Genomic DNA, 18,582 nt, shown 5'->3' with positions numbered 1-18,582 from the left:
AACACTACAGAGAAAGTAGCTTACTGACTTGATATTAGTAGTGATGCTAGGATAGTTGTAATGAATGTAATGGTGTCTTAGGTCGTTCTTTGCTTTTACGCAATATATTTATGTTAATATCTAACATACTGAACTATTTTAACAGATATATATATTCGGCATTTATGGGTGTTGACAATGAAATCTAGACCTCAGTAGCCTTTAATGAGCGTCGAATGTGAAAATATGCACATCATTTAAGTTTTCACAATTTTTTTGAATGTGTTAAACTTTCATTTTCTTCAAGCCAATAGATGAAGGAAAGCTTTCTATCATCAGATACTGTGTGTCTGTGTTGTGCACACGTGGAGCTTTCTGGAAACGACAGAATGTTTCCTTTGCAAAATTAGAAAGCTGCAGATCTTCCTCATTCTAACAAAAAATATAAGCAAATGAATAGAGATATGAAACCTTTGTTTCATTAGTTGAATATCGATTACTGTGTTGTAACATCGTTAATTATTTGACTGCTCTTTTGGAAGTTTGTAAATACATATGGATCTTTCTGTAACCGAACGTAAACTTGTTCTGTAACAAAGAAGAAACAAAACCTTATATATTGTACAAGAAAAAATTTATACTGACCTTAATATCTTGTCCGTTCACTCTCACATGTAGCCAAAAGTGACCGGTCTGGGTCATTGTGAAGGTCATGATATAAGAACCATCTTTTTGAGCTAACACTTCAACATGTTCCTGGCAACAAGTTGTGCTAATGAAGAAGTAGTTTACGAATTAATATTATCTCTATCCTTGTGTTATAACAGTATATATTTTTTATTATATTTAAATTTAAAACTATATAATCGCTAAAGTCACATGGGAATACGAAAACCAAAGCATGTTTGTTTTCCTGAAAAAACGTATTACAAAAGCTGATAAAGTGTTTATTGTGAACTTATCATAAGCTTACATTTGCTGGGTTTATGTATTTTCTCTGAGTTTCCTCTTAATTTTTTAAAAATGAAATATGGCGATTTGTTACTTACTGGAGCTAGTAGATTTGACAGTTCTGCTCTTCCTTCTGATGTCTAATTAACTAATATAAAGACTTTCAAAAGGAATAGTACCACAGAATAACAGTACCACTGAATTCAGTCTCAGACTCTCCCAAACTTCATAGTTTTTCCTCAACATCAGTTAGGTTTACCATATGGTTACATTCATATTACTCATAAGTCTATTGGCGTGTTTTGATGGTTTTCAGGAATAGGCTTTTTTTTATACAGGAACCATTTAATAGCTGGACTTCCATATTCCTCAGCTCAATTTGTTATTTTAATAACAAATTACTTCTTATTTTCGGGGATTATATACTCAAAATTAAAAGTTCTTTCGTTATAACGATAGACTTCAAAATATGCTTAATTTCAATCTGTAAATGAACTAATATTAAAACTAGCTCTTTTAATACCTTCTGAATGCTACCCTAAGTATAGTAACAGTATTATTACAGGTTTCTCTGGTTACATAAAGTTCATGACTTTAGGGGTGGTCAGTTTATTTACTTTTTATATTCATATTACTACTGACGAAACTTATTGCGTTTTAGAAGTTTTTTGATACTATTTATTTCATCGGGAAAGTTATCTTACCTGCTTATAATTGTGTAAGCACGACTGACAAATATTTTAACTAAACTTAAACTTGTAAGATGAAACAAGAATAGATTTTCAAAATATTTGTTTTTAAGAAAACATAAACAATATTTTAATGGAAATAAAGTTTGCTGGTCCAATAACCAGAAGGAAAGCGTCCACAAATAAACTGTAGAGTAAACTTCACATAACCTATCTATGCGATAAGTGTAACAGAATGCCATAACAAGTCAAAACATAAAATACGGGTGATAATTCTGTTAAACTTGGATGTTTCTGTTTCACAACTTTAAAGTCAATCCATACGCCTATAAAAGTTTCAAAGGATGAAAGAACACCTGTTCCTATATTATAACATTATATTATAATCATATATATAAATATTGTTTTTCGTATTACGATTTTATGCGTTACCAGATGGGCATTTTCAAAATCGTAACTTCGAATTTCAATAAGTTTGTCGAATTCTGAAAGAGCAAACGACGTGGAACAAAAGTTGTAACATGCGTTATAATCCAAGTTTCATGTGATATCATTTGTGTTATTTATTCAATGGAAGATAATTTGTTGAAACTAACGGATAATTAGTATGGGTACAAGATTAAACTTTATAATGGATAGAGACCCGAGTGATAGCGATAGTTCGACCAGTTTACATAATAACTTTATAATGGATAGAGACCCGAGTGATAGCGATAGTTCGACTAGTTTACATAATAACTTTATAATGGATAGAGACCCGAGTGATAGCGATAGTTCGACCAGTTTACATAATAACTTTATAATGGATAGAGACCCGAGTGATAGCGATAGTTCGACCAGTTTACATAATAACTTTATAATGGATAGAGACCCGAGTGATAGCGATAGTTTGACCAGTTTACATAATAACTTTATAATGGATAGAGACCCGAGTGATAGCGATAGTTCGACTAGTTTACATAATAACTTTATAATGGATAGAGACCCGAGTGATAGCGATAGTTCGACCAGTTTACATAATAACTTTATAATGGATAGAGACCCGAGTGATAGCGATAGTTCGACCAGTTTACATAATAACTTTATAATGGATAGAGACCCGAGTGATAGCGATAGTTCGACCAGTTTACATAATAACTTTATAATGGATAGAGACCCGAGTGATAGCGATAGTTTGACCAGTTTACATAATAACTTTATAATGGATAGAGACCCGAGTGATAGCGATAGTTCGACCAGTTTACATAATAACTTTATAATGGATAGAGACCCGAGTGATAGCGATAGTTCGACTAGTTTACATAATAACTTTATAATGGATAGAGACCCGAGTGATAGCGATAGTTCGACCAGTTTACATAATAACTTTATAATGGATAGAGACCCGAGTGATAGCGATAGTTTGACCAGTTTACATAATAACTTTATAATGGATAGAGACCCGAGTGATAGCGATAGTTCGACCAGTTTACATAATAACTTTATAATGGATAGAGACCCGAGTGATAGCGATAGTTCGACCAGTTTACATAATAACTTTATAATGGATAGAGACCCGAGTGATAGCGATAGTTCGACCAGTTTACATAATAACTTTATAATGGATAGAGACCCGAGTGATAGCGATAGTTCGACCAGTTTACATAATTATTTTTAAATGAAACGTTAGTTTAAACTTATTATTTTACCCTTTGTAGAAATATTCGTAATATCAAATGTCTGCATATTGCTAATATAATATTAAACTATATCCTCCTCTATGAAATGAAAATATCTTTAACACTGATGAAATAACGCATTCTAATATATATATAAGAACGTAATAAAAGTATGGCTACATTGTATGTTCGCATATATTTGTATTTTCATACCTGATACCTGAAAGGTCTGTTTCCTGAGCGTTCACATGTTGTAAAATCAGCTGTTTGGAAAGTTCCAGGGAGAACTGAGATTTCCTTAGCGTTGACTGTCTGGAGTCTGTGTTGTTAGTAAAACGACGTAATTTAGCTTCAATGTTGGTCCTGTTGTGAGTCACGGGTTTATCTTCCGAGTCTCTCACGAATAAGATTACTTCCGTCTTATGGTGAGCTTTTACAGTTTGTAAACCTTTTGATAAACAAATGAAAAGTTAATGAGACAATCAGCGATATGATATTCACCACGAATCTGATTTGTAACTGAAATAAAACAAATCCTACATAATATCCATACTCATATATACACTACATGGCCAAGAGTTTGTGGAACACCCCTTCTAATTAGTGGGTTCGGCTATTTCAGCCACACCCATTGCTAACAGGTACATAACATCAAGCATACAGCTATGAAATTTCTGTGGACAAACACAGGCAGTAGAATGGGTCATACTGAAGAGCTCAGTGACTTTCAATGTGTCATTGACATAGGATGCCACCTTTCCAACAAATCAGTTCGTCAAATTTCTGCCCTGCTAGAGCTGCCCCGGTCAACTGTAAGTGCTGTTATTGTGAAATGGGAACGTCTAGGAGCAACAACAGCTCATCCACGTAGTGGTAGGCCACACAAACTTACAGAACAGGACCGCCGAGTGCTGAAGCGCGTAGTGCATACAAATTGTCTGTTCACAGTTGCAACAATCACTATCGAGTTTCAGACTGCCTCTGGAAGTAACTTCAGCACAAGAACTATTCGTCGAGAGCTTCATGAAATGCGTTTCTATGGCCGAACAGCAGCACACAAGCCTAAGATCTCTCTGCACAATGCGAAGCGTTGGCTGGAGTGGTATAAAACACACCGCCATTGGACTTTGGAGCAATAGAAATGCGTCCTCTGGAGTGATGAATCACGCTTCACTATCTGGCAGTCTGACGGACGAATCTGGGTTTGGCGGATGTCAAGAGAACACTACCTGCCTGAATGCATAGTGTCGACTGTAAAGTTTTGTGGAGGAGGAATAATGGTCTGGGGCTGTTTTTCATGATTTGAGCTAGACTTTTCAGTTCCAGTGAAGGGAAATCTTAATGTTGTAGTATACAATAACATTCTAAAGAATTGTGTGCTTTCAACTTTGTGGCAACAGTTTGGGGAAGGCTCTTTTTTATTTCAGCATCAAAATGCTCCCATGGACAAAGCGAGGTCTATTAAGACATGATTTGCCGAAGGTAGTGCTGAAGAATTTGGCTGGCTTGCACAGAGCCCTGACCTCAATCCCATCGAATACGTTTGGGATGAATTGAAACGCCGACTACGAACCAGACCTTCTCGCCTGACCTCACTAATGCTCTTGTGGCTGAATAGGAGCGAATCCTCGCAGCAATGTTTCAAATTCTAGTGAAAAGCCTTCCCAGAAGACTGGAGGCTGTTATAGCAGCAAAGGGAGGCTAACTCTATATTAATGCCCATGGTTTTGAAATGAGATGTTCAAGAAGCACATATGGGTGTGATGGTCGGGTGTCCACATACTTTGGGCCATGTAGTGTGTCTGTATTAGTAATTCGAGCTCATTTCTATCACATTTTCGTAGACAAATATTGTTATCTTACTGTGATCGAGACCATTTATCCAAGTTCATCGAAATTAGATGTTTGATATCATTTAACTACTATAAACTATAAAGTTTTACGACAAATAAAATGACTTATTTCATAAAGTCATTTAGAATTTCAGCAAAGTAATGAGTATTTGTTTGTTGTTAAATATGAAGACACATGAAGAATAAGCTGTCTGTATATATTCTTCTCACAGTGGGTATCGAAACCAGATTTTTGGAGTTATAGGCTCATTGAATCGCCTCTAAGCCAGTGGAAGCGCAAGACAAAGAATGGTCTGCAACTTGTCTGATTAAAATTCGAGCATGTAAAAGTGCAAATCATCTAAAAAAAATAAGTTATTTGTCAAGTACTGCTGCGTTAAGAAAGGCAATACTTATGAGTATTGTAAACCTTTTGATAAACAAATGAAAAGTTAATGAGACAATCAGCGATATGATATTCACCACGAATCTGATTTGTAACTGAAATAAAACAAATCCTACATAATATCCATACTCATATATACACTACATGGCCAAGAGTTTGTGGAACACCCCTTCTAATTAGTGTATTAGTATATACAGTATATACTAATATATATTAGTATATAATATAATATCATGCTGTTACATGATGTTATGTAACTTGTTTACGATGTTAAAATCGTAAAACATTTGAGAAATTATGCAAACATGAATAACACGTTTAGAAGTTGACACCTGTATATGAACTACTGTCATTCAAAACTATCGATGACGCCAAATCTTTAGCAAGATTCTCAAATCATTAAAATAAATTTTGGGTTAAAACCCAAACTAAAATATGGTGTTCTTGTTTAACTCAACTACTTGTTTTCGATTAATTACGAAGCTATACGATGAGCTATCTGTGCTGTGCTCGCCACTGTCAGCAAAAACCCAGTTTCTAACGTATGAGCCTTTAGATTTGTTGCCGTGCCACTGTATGAATCTTTAGACGTGTTGCTGTGCCACTGTATGATCCTTCAGACTTGTTGCTGTGCCACTGTATGATTCGTTAGACTTGTTGCTATGCCACCGTATGAGCCTTTAGACTTGTTGCTGTGCCACTGTATGAGCTTTTAGACTTGCTGCTGTGCCACCGTATGAACTTTTAGACTTGTTGTTGTGCCACTGTATGATTCTTTAGACTTGTTGCTGTGCCACTGTATGATCCTTTAGACTTGCTTCTGTGCCACCGTATGAGCCTTTAGACTTGTTTCTGTGCCACTGTATGATTTTTTAGACTTGTTGCTGTGCCACTGTATGATTTTTTAGACTTGTTGCTGTGCCACTGTATGATTCTTTAGACTTGTTGCTGTGCCACCGTATGAGCCTTTAGACTTGTTGCTGTGCCACTGTATGATCCTTTAGACTTGTTGCTGTGCCACTGTATGAGCCTTTAGACTTGTTGCTGTGCCATTGTATGATTCTTTAGACTTGTTGCTGTGCCACTGTATGGTTCTTTAGACTTGTTGCTATGCCACTGTATGAGCTTTTAGACTTGTTGCTGTGTCACCGTATGATCCTTTAGACTTGCTGCTGTACCACCGTATGAGCCTTAAGACTTGTTGCTGTGCCACTGAGTAGAGAGGGACATTAAATACAACTAGAACTAGTTTTGTTTTATTCCAAAATCAGCAATAACAATAAAAAAAAGAATATAGATCTGTAGAAAGATGTCAGAATGGTTTGATCTTGTTGTTTGTTTTTGAATACATAATTTAAAATGTCGTTAATAATTTTTACGGATTTTGTACAAATTTGTAAATGCAACAATCGTTTAATAACCCGCATTTTATTTATGTGTGCTTGTGTGTGAAGGGCTCAAAGCCAGTTTTAGTGAATGCTTAAAAAACAACGAGAAGTTACGTTCTCTAAACCCGATATAACGTACTCTATTTTCAAGTTTCCATAAAAAATATAGTTTTTTCTTTTTTTATATTTCAGCTAAACAAGCCAATCAATAGCTGTAATAGGTGATTTAATGCCGTTCGAAATTTGAGTCTCGCTTAAACAAATGTTCAACTGAATTAGTATCACACACACACAAACCTTCTAAAATTAAAATCAAAACGAAAGTGATAAATTTATGAATAATACATACTCACCATTGATAAAACACCGAGAAGGACATGCAATCTGTGAAGAAATCACGCCGTACAAAATGTACCCGTTCATGCTATCTGCTTCTTCTTGAGATAAGAAATGTAATTCTGGAGTTGCGCGAGGTTGTAATGGCGGCTTGAGACGGGATAGATGGCACAGACGTTTCTGGACTACGTTGTATACTCCCATTACTTCCGGGATTTCTCCTTCTTCTAGGAGCTCTTCTACGAATGTTTCCCAGTGATTCAGATCCGAACAAAGTTGATCTAACTGTACCCTCTGTAGTCGTAGTACCCGTTGTCGGCCAACTTCTATTTTCTGAATATGTTGGAGTAAATACTGGTGGTGGGCTTCAATGGCTGCCATGTATTGAGAAATAAACGTCTCTACCTCGTCTCGCGTGTGTTTAATTTGTACGTGAAGCTGCTTTTCGACGTCCTGGAGTTTTTGAAGTGCACTTTGAATATCGTTCTTCCTTTCCACCACACGGGTCACCATATTTTTTAAGAAGTGCGTTTTACTTTCATAAACGTTACGAAGATCACTTACTTCGTGATCCGCGTGATTGTCAAGCTTGCAGTTGTCACATAACACATGTTGACACACTTCACACCAACTCGTGACAACTGAGGACGTGTGAAGCAAACAAGTGTGTTTCGTGCGTCCGGTAAAAACTTCCTTCTTGCGTGCTTCCTCTGAGGTCCACAAAGAGTGAGACGAACTCTGCTTCTGGCGACGATGAGCCTCTGCACAGAATGAGCACAGGAATGCAGCACAGTGTTGACAGTAATTCGTTGCTTCAGCTGACACAGTGCACAAATCGCATTTAAACGGTTTCGATGTACTATGTAAATTGTCTGCTGTAAGTTTACGCTGAAGGAGATAATTTGGAGTCAATCCACGAACGCCATCCCCGTTCACATCCACCATACTGTGACAGGTAGGACAGAGCACTGTAAATGCACGGGCGGACCTGCCATCTCGGCAACTTGATTTTCTCCAAGTCAAAAAATGTCTTAGACTAGATTTTGTTTTCTCGTACTCGGAAGCTAGACCACCTTTCGAAGATAAACGAGAAAGGCTGTCAAGAGAATGTTTTAATATGTCATTGCTTGCAGGCCCTAAAGGTTCTAACGTAGTCAGACACTCGGTACAAAAAGTGTGAAGGCAAGGTAAGAGTCGTGGTTCTTGGTACTCGCGATGACACAACCCACAAATAGTCTGATGTTTTTCTGTTCTGGGTATGAGGCTGGACATTCTGTATCATTATACAATCGTGTTTAAACAAAACGTATTAAAAACAGACACTAAAATATAGCTTTAGAATAAGTTTTGTGCAAGAAAACTCTCCTCACACAATTTTAAAACACTTGAGAGTTAGTTACTGTGTTGTAAAATCATTTCAATCATTTCTTTATCTGTGCGTTAACTTTAGTTTTCTTCTGAGCAAGAAACTATGACATACTAAATAATTGAAGTTCCTAGCTCATCAACAATATTTTTTGTGTTTTTATTTAGAAAGTTTCTCTATAAATTAAAGAAATTTGAGATAATTTTCAGTTTCAAAGTCATACGATATTTCAGTATTCTTACTCAAAGGTATTTGGTTTTCAAATAACTAAGTCTCAAAATTCCGATATATTTATGCCAAAATAACACAATTCAATCATAACTCAACTATACAATTTTATTACTAATAGAGCACGTTCCCAAATTTTCAAAAAATCTAAAGATATGAGTGAAACCTGAACGAAACGTTTAAAGATCATTTGCCGATTGTAAGCCTTGCAGGTGAAACGTGTCTTGGGATTTAAATATCTGTAAAATTCTGATACAGTTTAACATTTTAATAAACATATTGTTTCAAATTTATACGGAAAGTAAGTAGAAATATGGTTTCGCAATTAGATTGGATATTAGAAGCTACTATTAGGTAACACAAGGTCCTTCTTTATGTTTCTTAGAACGGCTGGTATGGATATTAACACTTGTTGATAAGACAACGTTTTGACCTTCCTACGTCATCTTCAAATATGAAAGAGAGAGTTTGCAAGTGATCATTTCCGGACACATGTCTTAGGGACGAGAGTATAAATGGGTACGGGATTGTATGGGCGTTGCAGTTGAATGTTAGGTTATTAATTAATTTTAGGTATAAAGGTGTTCCTTTATATCTGTTTAATTTTGGTTTTAGTTGATGTTTAAGTAGGGCTTCTCTGATTTTGCGTTTGTTTATATTTGTTTCCTTACTTAGTATCTGGGTGTTTTCTATGGTTATGTTGTGTTTATTTGATTTGCAGTGTTCAAAAGCGTGTGAAGGTGTTTTTTTGTGTTCTTTGAATCTAGTTTTCATTTTTCTTCTTGTTTTTCTAATATGGAAGTAGTTGGTAATTGTTGCGTTGTATTTTATAAATAATGTTGGTGTTGAATTTGTCAGTGTAATTTTTACATAGTATGGACTTTAGTTTTGTACCTAGTTTTTGAATAAATTTGGTGTTTACTGGAATGTTGTGTTTTATTATAAGTTTTTTTCCAAATGTTGGTTATTTTTTCGCTGATATCTGGAACATATGGTATGCAGCAGTATAAGGTTTTGTAGTTTGTTGTATCTTGGGGTTTATTATTGTGTGTTTGTTGTTGATCTAGGTGCATGTGTATAATTGTTTCCACGGTTTTTGAGGAAATTTGTTGATGTTGATGAAGTGTTGATTTTATCATTAATTTTATCAGGTGAACATAGTTTTGTGGCTGTGTTTATTTGGTTTCTTAATATGTTAAGTTTTTGTTTTGTCTCATGCGCTGAGTCAGTATGGGTAATTTTTCTGTGGATTTCTGTTTTGAATTGTGTATCGGTTCTAGTGATTTTGAGGTTAAGAAATGCTACTTGGTTAGTTTTTTCCTGTTTACAGGTAACCTTAATGTTGGGGTGTATTGAGTTAACGTGATTGAAAAAAAAAACTAAGTGTGTGTTCTGTAGATGTGAATCCAGCAATTGTATCATCAACATACCTGTATCAGTATAGTGGTGGGTGTAAGGCTGAAATGATCGCTCGAGATTCAATCCGTGTCATAAAAATGTTGGCTGGAACTTGTGACAGAGGACTCCCCATACTTAGGCCATTTATTTGTAGGTAGTTTTTGTTATTGAACATAAAGTTAGTTTTGGTGGTAGTGAATTCTATAAGGGTTGCTGGGGATGTGTATCAATGGGTTAGGGTCTTGGATATAAAGTTCTAAAGCTATCTTGCAGGTTTCAGTTGTTGGAACTTCGGTGAAGAGGGAGATTACACCAAAACTGGCTACTAAGGCTTTATGGTTTAGTTGATTAATAAAATATTTAAAGTTAAAAAAGTCTTTGGAAAAGGAGCCTGCTGATGTCACATATTTAGAAAATGCTCAGACCATATATTTACAGCGGTTTTAGTTAAATAATTCGTAGGTCGACTTTATGGGTCGTAGTGGACAATCGGGTTTGTAAGATTTGTGTAGCTGAATAAGATGATGTATTATAAAATTTAAAGAATGAAAATGTGTAGGAGCAAATTAATTTTATGGAATGGGTTAATCCGGCTCAGTAACGGTAAAACTCTGTATAGTTAAAAGGTTTACTGACTAATACATGTAATACAGAAATCATCCCATGTATGTTTACGTGTTGCGATGTTTGAATAATGCAAATTTAGAATGTTTTATATGTTAATGACCTAAAAGTCACTTTCACAGCTTGATTTAAATTAGAAAATTTTATGACAATCCATTAAAGATTCTAAAGAAAGGGAGGTAAACTTGAAAAACAGAATAAATAAAAAAAACCTATACACTGACGATAGCGCCTACGTAAAACGTAGCAAGCAACAGTGTCTACATAAAAAAAGGTAAACCTATACACAGGAAATAGTGTTGACATAAAAAGGTAAATCTACACACAAACAATAATGTCTACATAAAAAGTTTAATTTTTTATAAGCACAGGCAATAACATTTAGGTGTAAGACGTACACCCATACAAATGCAATATTATCTACATTGAAAAGTAAACCTATACACACGAAATTGTGTCTACACCAGCTATCTTTACATATCAGTCAGATCTTTCAGATTTTCTATAAAAACACATTATTATTACCTATGAATCCTAAGAGAAGCTTCATGAATAGAAGTACTAATTAAGTTCACAAACAAATAACTGCAGAAGTCGTATAGCAGTCTCTTTCTGTAACCCAATATATAAATTAAATAATGATTTATCTTAACAAATGCGAGATTACTGCTGCAATCTAACCGCTTGTGATAAATGTAATATGTTTTTACTGTGTATTTTATATTATGTTATATAATTCTTTTCTCTCGTATCGAGCTAATTTTCAGCAGTTAATTAAAAAAAAAAAAAGACCGTTTTCAATTCAGACATCAGAGGTTTGTCTGTAAAATCTCCCGCATGATTACATATGAATAATATCCTTAATAACAGGGACATAACAGGAAAGCTCAATGTTAAAACTCCTCAATATAAACAATTCCTCATTAATACAAATACACTACAATACATTCAATACTCAACTTATTTTCTTCAACAGACAGAAATATTTAATTTAATGACTCTGGCAGTAATCTACGTAAAACTAATGTGAATAAAATTATATTATTATAAGACAGTTATTTTGATACTGTTCAGGGCTAAAATAGCATTGATGTCACACAAAATGAAACCAGGTGACACTACAAACAATTTTCACAACACTTCAACACAAGACTGATATAAAACACATGAGTAGAATGGATTCAGACTGGGTCAGTACAGCGCTTTAGATGTCGTCATGCAAAAACTCAAATACACAGTTGACAAAAAAACAAAACTCATGTCTGTTACTTCCCCCAATATGTAATTCCCACAAAGTCAGACACTGTACCTGAAGATGTTGGTGGATTCTTCCACAGCAGTACGAAGAGATGTGAGGACTTCGTGAAAATCGTCTAAAATTTCTTCCATCTCATGTAGAAGCACAGAATATCATAATCTCATTATTTTTATTTATTTGTCTTTCTAATGTAACAACTTAAAACTCACATAACTAATTTTGTTGAACTTCTTATTATATATCATTAACCAAACCCTTCAAATCTTAAGATTAATGAACATTTTTTAATAATTTACATTGCATTATCAAAAGTATTGGGACAGCACATTCCTAATAAGTAACTGGACACTCTCGACTGACATTACATTTGAGCCCTATAGTGCATTTTTGCGTAGCTTAGCAACTTCACAGATCTGTAGGTAAGATACCAAAAGAAAATAGTTCATCGTCTTGCAAAGGCACTTTTCTATCCGTCATTAATAGTATGAGTGTCTGGTATATTCTAGCATACCTAGTTTTAACCAAATTCATTTTTGGTGAAGAAACGGAAGCTCACTGGACGTACTAATGCAGGTTGTGAAACATTGAACGGCTGTCCAAAAGAAATTACTTTTCATTCAGTCTATGTGGACTTAGAACACATTTTGCGAAATAAAACCCATTATCCATGGACTTAATAACATCTCGGAAGAGCAAACTAACACATCCACTGAGCAAAAACAAAAAGCTAGATTTCACGGATGATCAGTTGTGGATTGCGACAATTAATGTTCAGAACATACGTTTGGCAATCTGAATCTAAACAACCTTTCTGGGATGTGACTAACAGAAGAGATAAATCTCAAACTTTACAAAACTTGGATTTGTTTTACAAGATCCCTGACAGTCAATTCTATCAAAGGTACACCAATGACTGGTAACAAGTGTTCTTAACAGAAACTAGGTCGTAATGAGCAACAGAAGTGGAACCACTCTCTATTAATGTTATGTGCATCAACTAAACATGACACCCAACTCTCGAGGTAGGCTGTGTTAGTGCTTTTAGTAACATAGTAATGTTATAGCATAGGTTTTCATAATATTAACTTACAATGATGTGTTTCGTTAAAAGTAATTAAAACAGTACTAAAGTTTAACACCTAAATATACAAATATAATTATTCAGCACTGATATGAACAAATGACTACAAGACATATGTGTATAACAATTAGAGTTAGTTAGCGTGGTTTCACACAAAGAGTGAGAATAATCTTTCTTGTGTCCAACTTGGTGTCAGAGTTAGTTAGCGTGGTTTCACACAAAGAGTGAGAATAATCTTTCTTGTGTCCAACTTGGTGTCAGAGTTAGTTAGCGTGGTTTCACACAAAGAGTGAGAATAATCTTTCTTGTGTCCAACTTGGTGTCAAAAAAAATTCGGTGTAAGTAAAGTAGAACTAGCTGAATAGCATTATTTTCAGTAGAAAAGTACACGTCATCTCTCTTCGCATTTCGAGGAAGTTGTTTCTCCTAAGAGCGCGAAAGATTAATGAAAGCAGTGTTCTATCTTCTTTCTTTTCTTTATTTTTTTTTGGCCACGTGCCACAACACTTGACGGTTTCAGGGCATAATGTTTCTCATTAGGAAAAATATCCAAGGGCAAATCAATAACAACAACAAAACAAGGATTTTGTTAACAGGATATGGTACCACTAAAATGTTTCTTTAAATATCCATGAACGGATGTTTCTTTCAAATTAACACATCAACACTTCAGTCTTCCCGAAAAAAATGTCTTAAATGAAAATAAAACAATAAAGATGGTAATTATTGCCAGAAACCCAAATTTACCATATGTTTTTAAGTATATATGATATACTTAGCTTGTAAGCCTACTGTATTCGTAATCACTGTCACTTTCTGTGTACATATACAGTATATGTTATCTGATGTGCACCATGTTTATGTTATATGATTTAGCTGACTTTCTGTAACGTCTTAGGTTTGATGTTAATTACGTTTCTTTAATACCTTAGGCTTCTTGTTAGTTTAACACTGTAGGTTTCTTATTAGTTAAGTTCCTTTAACACATTAGGTTTCTTGTTAGTTAAGTTCTTTTAACACCTTAAGTTTGTTGTTAATTAAGTTTCATTAATATCTTAGGTTTCTTGTTGGTTAATCTCCTTTAACACCTTAAATTTGCTGTTAATGAAGTTTCTTTAAAAATATATGTTTTTTTAAGTTCCTTTAATCCCTTAGGTGTCTTGTTAGTTACGTTTTTTTAACACCTTGGGTTTTTTGTTAGTTCAGTTCCTTTAATACATTAGATTTCTTGTTAAATAAGTTCCTTAGATTTTGCTTTTGTTGTTTATATATTCCAATGATTTATGAGTGCAAGCAAAAACAGAATATGTATTAAGTTGTTAACCGTACAACATCTGCCACGTCCAATGTCATCACGCTAGTTTTAATACAACAAATATAAACTATAGCGGTCTAGGCTTTACATCTATCATGAGTTACATAAACCTCAGTTACAGTAGAATCAACTAGATTACATAAGTGAAGTGTAATTTAATTCAGTTTAATTTAACTCACTCATAACTCATAATAGTTAAACTTGTGCTTTTAGAGAATGTTTGTCATACTATTTCGTTAATGATAAATCATCGTTGTTTTGTCAGCTGCATCTACAAGTAACCTAAACAGTCATCAAATTATCAATTGTTCTTTTTATAATAGAACTTTTACAGTTTTCACTTCTTGTAATAAACGCTCTACAATTTGGTAAACTATAGTTAAACAAAAGACGGATATACCTGTTTAAATCACCAAGGTTTTGTCCTTTCTTTCTTTTACTATAATTTACCAAACCTTCTGCGTGCTACCACTATCATTGTTATTATCAACTACTTGGTATTTACTGAAGAAACGTGGTAACATTCAACTGTTAGAACTGAAATAATCAAACAACAGCTACTGAAACTCAGAGTAACATACATACAGTGGGAGCGAAACTCGCTCGAGCGGCCCTGATTGTATTAAAATATTTATCAGCGGGGTATCAAAAGAAGTTGTTATTAAGTTAGGAAGAGGTCATTCGACCAGCTGGTGTAAGTTTAATAGATCGATAAATCAAAGTGAAAATTAAAACTCACGTGCTGTCTTTTGTTACTCAGTATGCGCAGAACGACCAGGTTATTTTTTTACACTAATTGGGTGGGCCCGAATACACACAGGTTTGATTCGATTCTGTCGAAACCACTAGTGGACCAAGATAACACGCAGGTTTGATTCGATGCTACACTTTTCTGTAGCACATCCTTAGTATCACGTTAGAGTCTGCTTTAAGAATCAGTTTAACAATGGTCTCACGCTCCTGTTTTTGCTGATGTGTCAAGCACTAATGCAATTCCACGAAGCTAGTCGGGGACGAATCTCACAGGCCCACTCACCCAATCTAAACAACCAGCTATTATTACACATGGAATCGTTCATCCCTACCCTAACTTCAGCAGCAACAGTATTGAGGTCAAAGTCCTGTTTAGGAAACTAAAAAGGCGCCCTCTTTTATCAAATACCTCTAAACGATAAGGTTTCAGCTGTTTCCCAGAAACATCGTACTTAGATTACGTAATAAGTGTACATTTCAAGTATTACACGTGCGATACGTTGGTTTAACATCTAATGTGAACATTGTAATTAGGGCGCAAGATAAGGGTTTTCCCAATATAAATAACATTTTTTTATCCGTTTGATAAACTATAGTTATAAACATACTTTTCATCAAATAACATACTGCGTTTTTAATTACACTACTAAATACTCTGCAGTTTCTTTTTAATACAGTTTCTAGCTGTTGACGACTCAGAGTAACATACAACCCTAACTGACAATTATATTATATTATACAGTTACTAACTGACAATTATGTTTCTGGATACATCAGACTCTCTGAGGGTCTCGGTTCAAATCTCCGTCACATCAAACATGCTCACTCTTTCAGCCGTGGGAAGTTATAATGTGACGGTCAATCCCACTATTCGTTGGTAAAAGAGTAGCCCAAGAGTTGGCGGTGGGTGGTGATGACTACCTGTCTTTTCTCTAGTCTTACACTGCTAAATTAGGGACGTCTAGCGCAGATAGTCCTCGTGTAGCTTTGCGCGAAATTCAAAACAAACACAAGTACATCAGACTCAGAATACTATCCAAAAATTAATAAAATTTAAAGTGGGAAAATAAGTAGACAGTAATCATTTACCTATATAGTGTGTCTTCGATCTCACCCCCTATAAAAATACGATCTATAGAAAAGAAAAATTTGACTACAAAAAGGTAAATTGGAAGGAATACAAGAACTAAACCATCAGCTACCAAACAATGTGTTTTGTGTTTTTCTTATAGCAAAGCCACATCGGGCTATCTGCTCAGCCCACCGAGGGAATCGAACGGCTGATTTTAGCGTTGTAAATCCGGAGACATATGGCTGTACTAGAGGGGTACTCTCCCAAACACCCTTATGAAAACAGCTAAAGATAAAACAGATATCGATAAATACTGTTAAATAATCACTGAGTGCCTTCAAACAGCAGTGAATAAAGGAATACCAAAACAACAACATAAAACCACAAACAATGCAAGGAAACCGCCTAAACAACTAATAATATTAATCAAGATAATACCACAATTAATAGAAGCCAGTTTATGGAAACAAGAGATATAGAATTACAAACACAAATAAATAAAATAAGAAACTACCCCAGAGTAGAAGCTAAATTATTAAAACAAGAAAAAATGGGACATTTTCTGGATTTTCTGCTCCCAACTAAATAAAAAAAACAGATCCGAAACAATTATGGATACACTTAAAAAGACTCACAAACGAAGACACAACACCAAGAAAATATCCACCAGTAGAACACAATAATACCACAGCACATACAAACAAGGAAAAAGCAGGAGCATTCAAACAAAAACTTCAAAACACGTTTAAGACACACAACGACCCAAACATGAACACATTTTATAACAAACAACTTTATAATGAATGACAGTGAACTATTTGAACCACTCTTCCCAGTCAACTTAAATAGCTGTCAAATCAACAACACAAACGAATACACAAACACAATGCTGCCAAACACAGTTCCTCATAAAAGCAATAACAAAGACTAAAAACAAACCTTCAGGAGAAGATGGTGTACAAACCATCTTCCTTAAAAAAGGCACTCCGAAATTATTTGAACATCTCACAGCAATTTTTAATTTATCATTATACTGTGATTATACTCCAGTTTCTTGGAAGTATGCAAATGTATTAATGTTCCATAAAGAAGAAAAGTCAGCCAATAACCTAAATAGCTATCAACTGATCAGCCCGACAAGATGTGTAGGCAAAATTCTTGAGCGAATAATGAGTAACAGACTCTTCACATTCCTGAAGATAACATCAAAATTACCAAAAGAACAAAACGGTTTCAGAAAATTCAGACAAACTACAGACCATTTAGTTAGACTAACAGAAGCTATAGTAGATAGTTTTAACAAATGAGAATGCACTGTAGCTTGTTTGTTTTGGATTTCGCGCAAAGCTACACAAGGGCCAGCCGTCCCTAATTTAGCAGTGTAAAACTAGGGAGAAGACAGTTAGTCATCACCACCCACCGCCAACTCTTGGGATACTCTTTTACCAACGAACAGTGGGATTGTTTGCACATTATAACGCCCCACGGCTGAAACGGCGAGCATGTTTGGTGTGACGAGAATTCGAACCCGCGACCCTCGGATGACGAGTCGAGTGCCTTAACGCACCTGGCCATGCCGGGCCTACACTGTAGCTTGCTTTCTCAATATTTAGAAGGCTTTCGACACTGTATGGCATAATGGTCTCCGGTTCCGAATGAAAGAAATGGGACTACCGCAGGGAATTATTAGCTGGCTATCAAACTTTCTGGAAAAGAAAATATGCAGAGTCAATGTTGAAGGGACCTTCTCAGAATGTTTTACTCCAGAGTAGGCGTGTCTCAAGGAGGAGTGGTTAGCCCTATCCTATTCATCATGTACGTGAACAATATGCCTCTAAAAGATCCAAATCATGGATACTCCTCACAGTTCGCTGATGATGTGGCAGTCTGCAAAAGTGCACCAACACCAGCAACAGTAGCTACAAACATTCAACCGCAATTAAATAGAATAAGTGAATATTGTCAAAAAATACAGAATCAAAATAAACACAACTAGCAGTATTCACAAAGTTAACTAAACACAAAAAAGCACAACCTCAGGTCAATATGAATGAAGCACTTTTCAGACTGCTACATCTGCAAAATTCTTAGGACTAACATTTGACTACAAATTAACATGGATAAACCACATAAATAATATTAAAACAAAAATTTGGCGAAAACCAAATTATACTATGAATCTAACTGGTAAAAATAGTGGAGTAACAGCAGACAATACTTTACAAATATATAAAACATACATTAGACC

General features: G+C 35.0%; 1 protein-coding gene across 3 annotated transcripts in view; it reads right to left on the bottom strand.

The window, feature by feature from the left end:
* Positions 1-18,582, bottom strand: part of LOC143252232 (E3 ubiquitin-protein ligase TRIM45-like) — a 31,322-nt gene that overhangs the window by 8,459 nt on the left and 4,281 nt on the right. The window contains exons 1-5 of one of the 3 annotated variants that reach the window (XM_076504049.1): positions 15,249-15,616; positions 12,165-12,244; positions 7,257-8,512; positions 3,491-3,725; positions 625-751 (exon numbers count right to left, since the gene is read on the bottom strand). In XM_076504049.1, coding sequence (XP_076360164.1) covers positions 625-751; positions 3,491-3,725; positions 7,257-8,512; positions 12,165-12,244 — 1,698 coding nt within the window. In that variant the 5' untranslated portion in view covers positions 15,249-15,616. Of the gene's footprint in view, positions 1-624; positions 752-3,490; positions 3,726-7,256; positions 8,513-12,164; positions 12,245-15,248; positions 15,617-18,582 lie in introns of those variants that run through there. The other 2 variants (XM_076504050.1, XM_076504051.1) reach the window with 2 other exon arrangements.

The sequence above is a fragment of the Tachypleus tridentatus genome, chromosome 6, assembly GCF_004210375.1.
Source record: "Tachypleus tridentatus isolate NWPU-2018 chromosome 6, ASM421037v1, whole genome shotgun sequence".
NCBI lineage: Eukaryota > Metazoa > Arthropoda > Merostomata > Xiphosura > Limulidae > Tachypleus > Tachypleus tridentatus.
The sequence above is the reverse complement of the archived record's forward strand: the minus strand, read 5'-3'. Positions and strand labels throughout refer to the sequence as shown.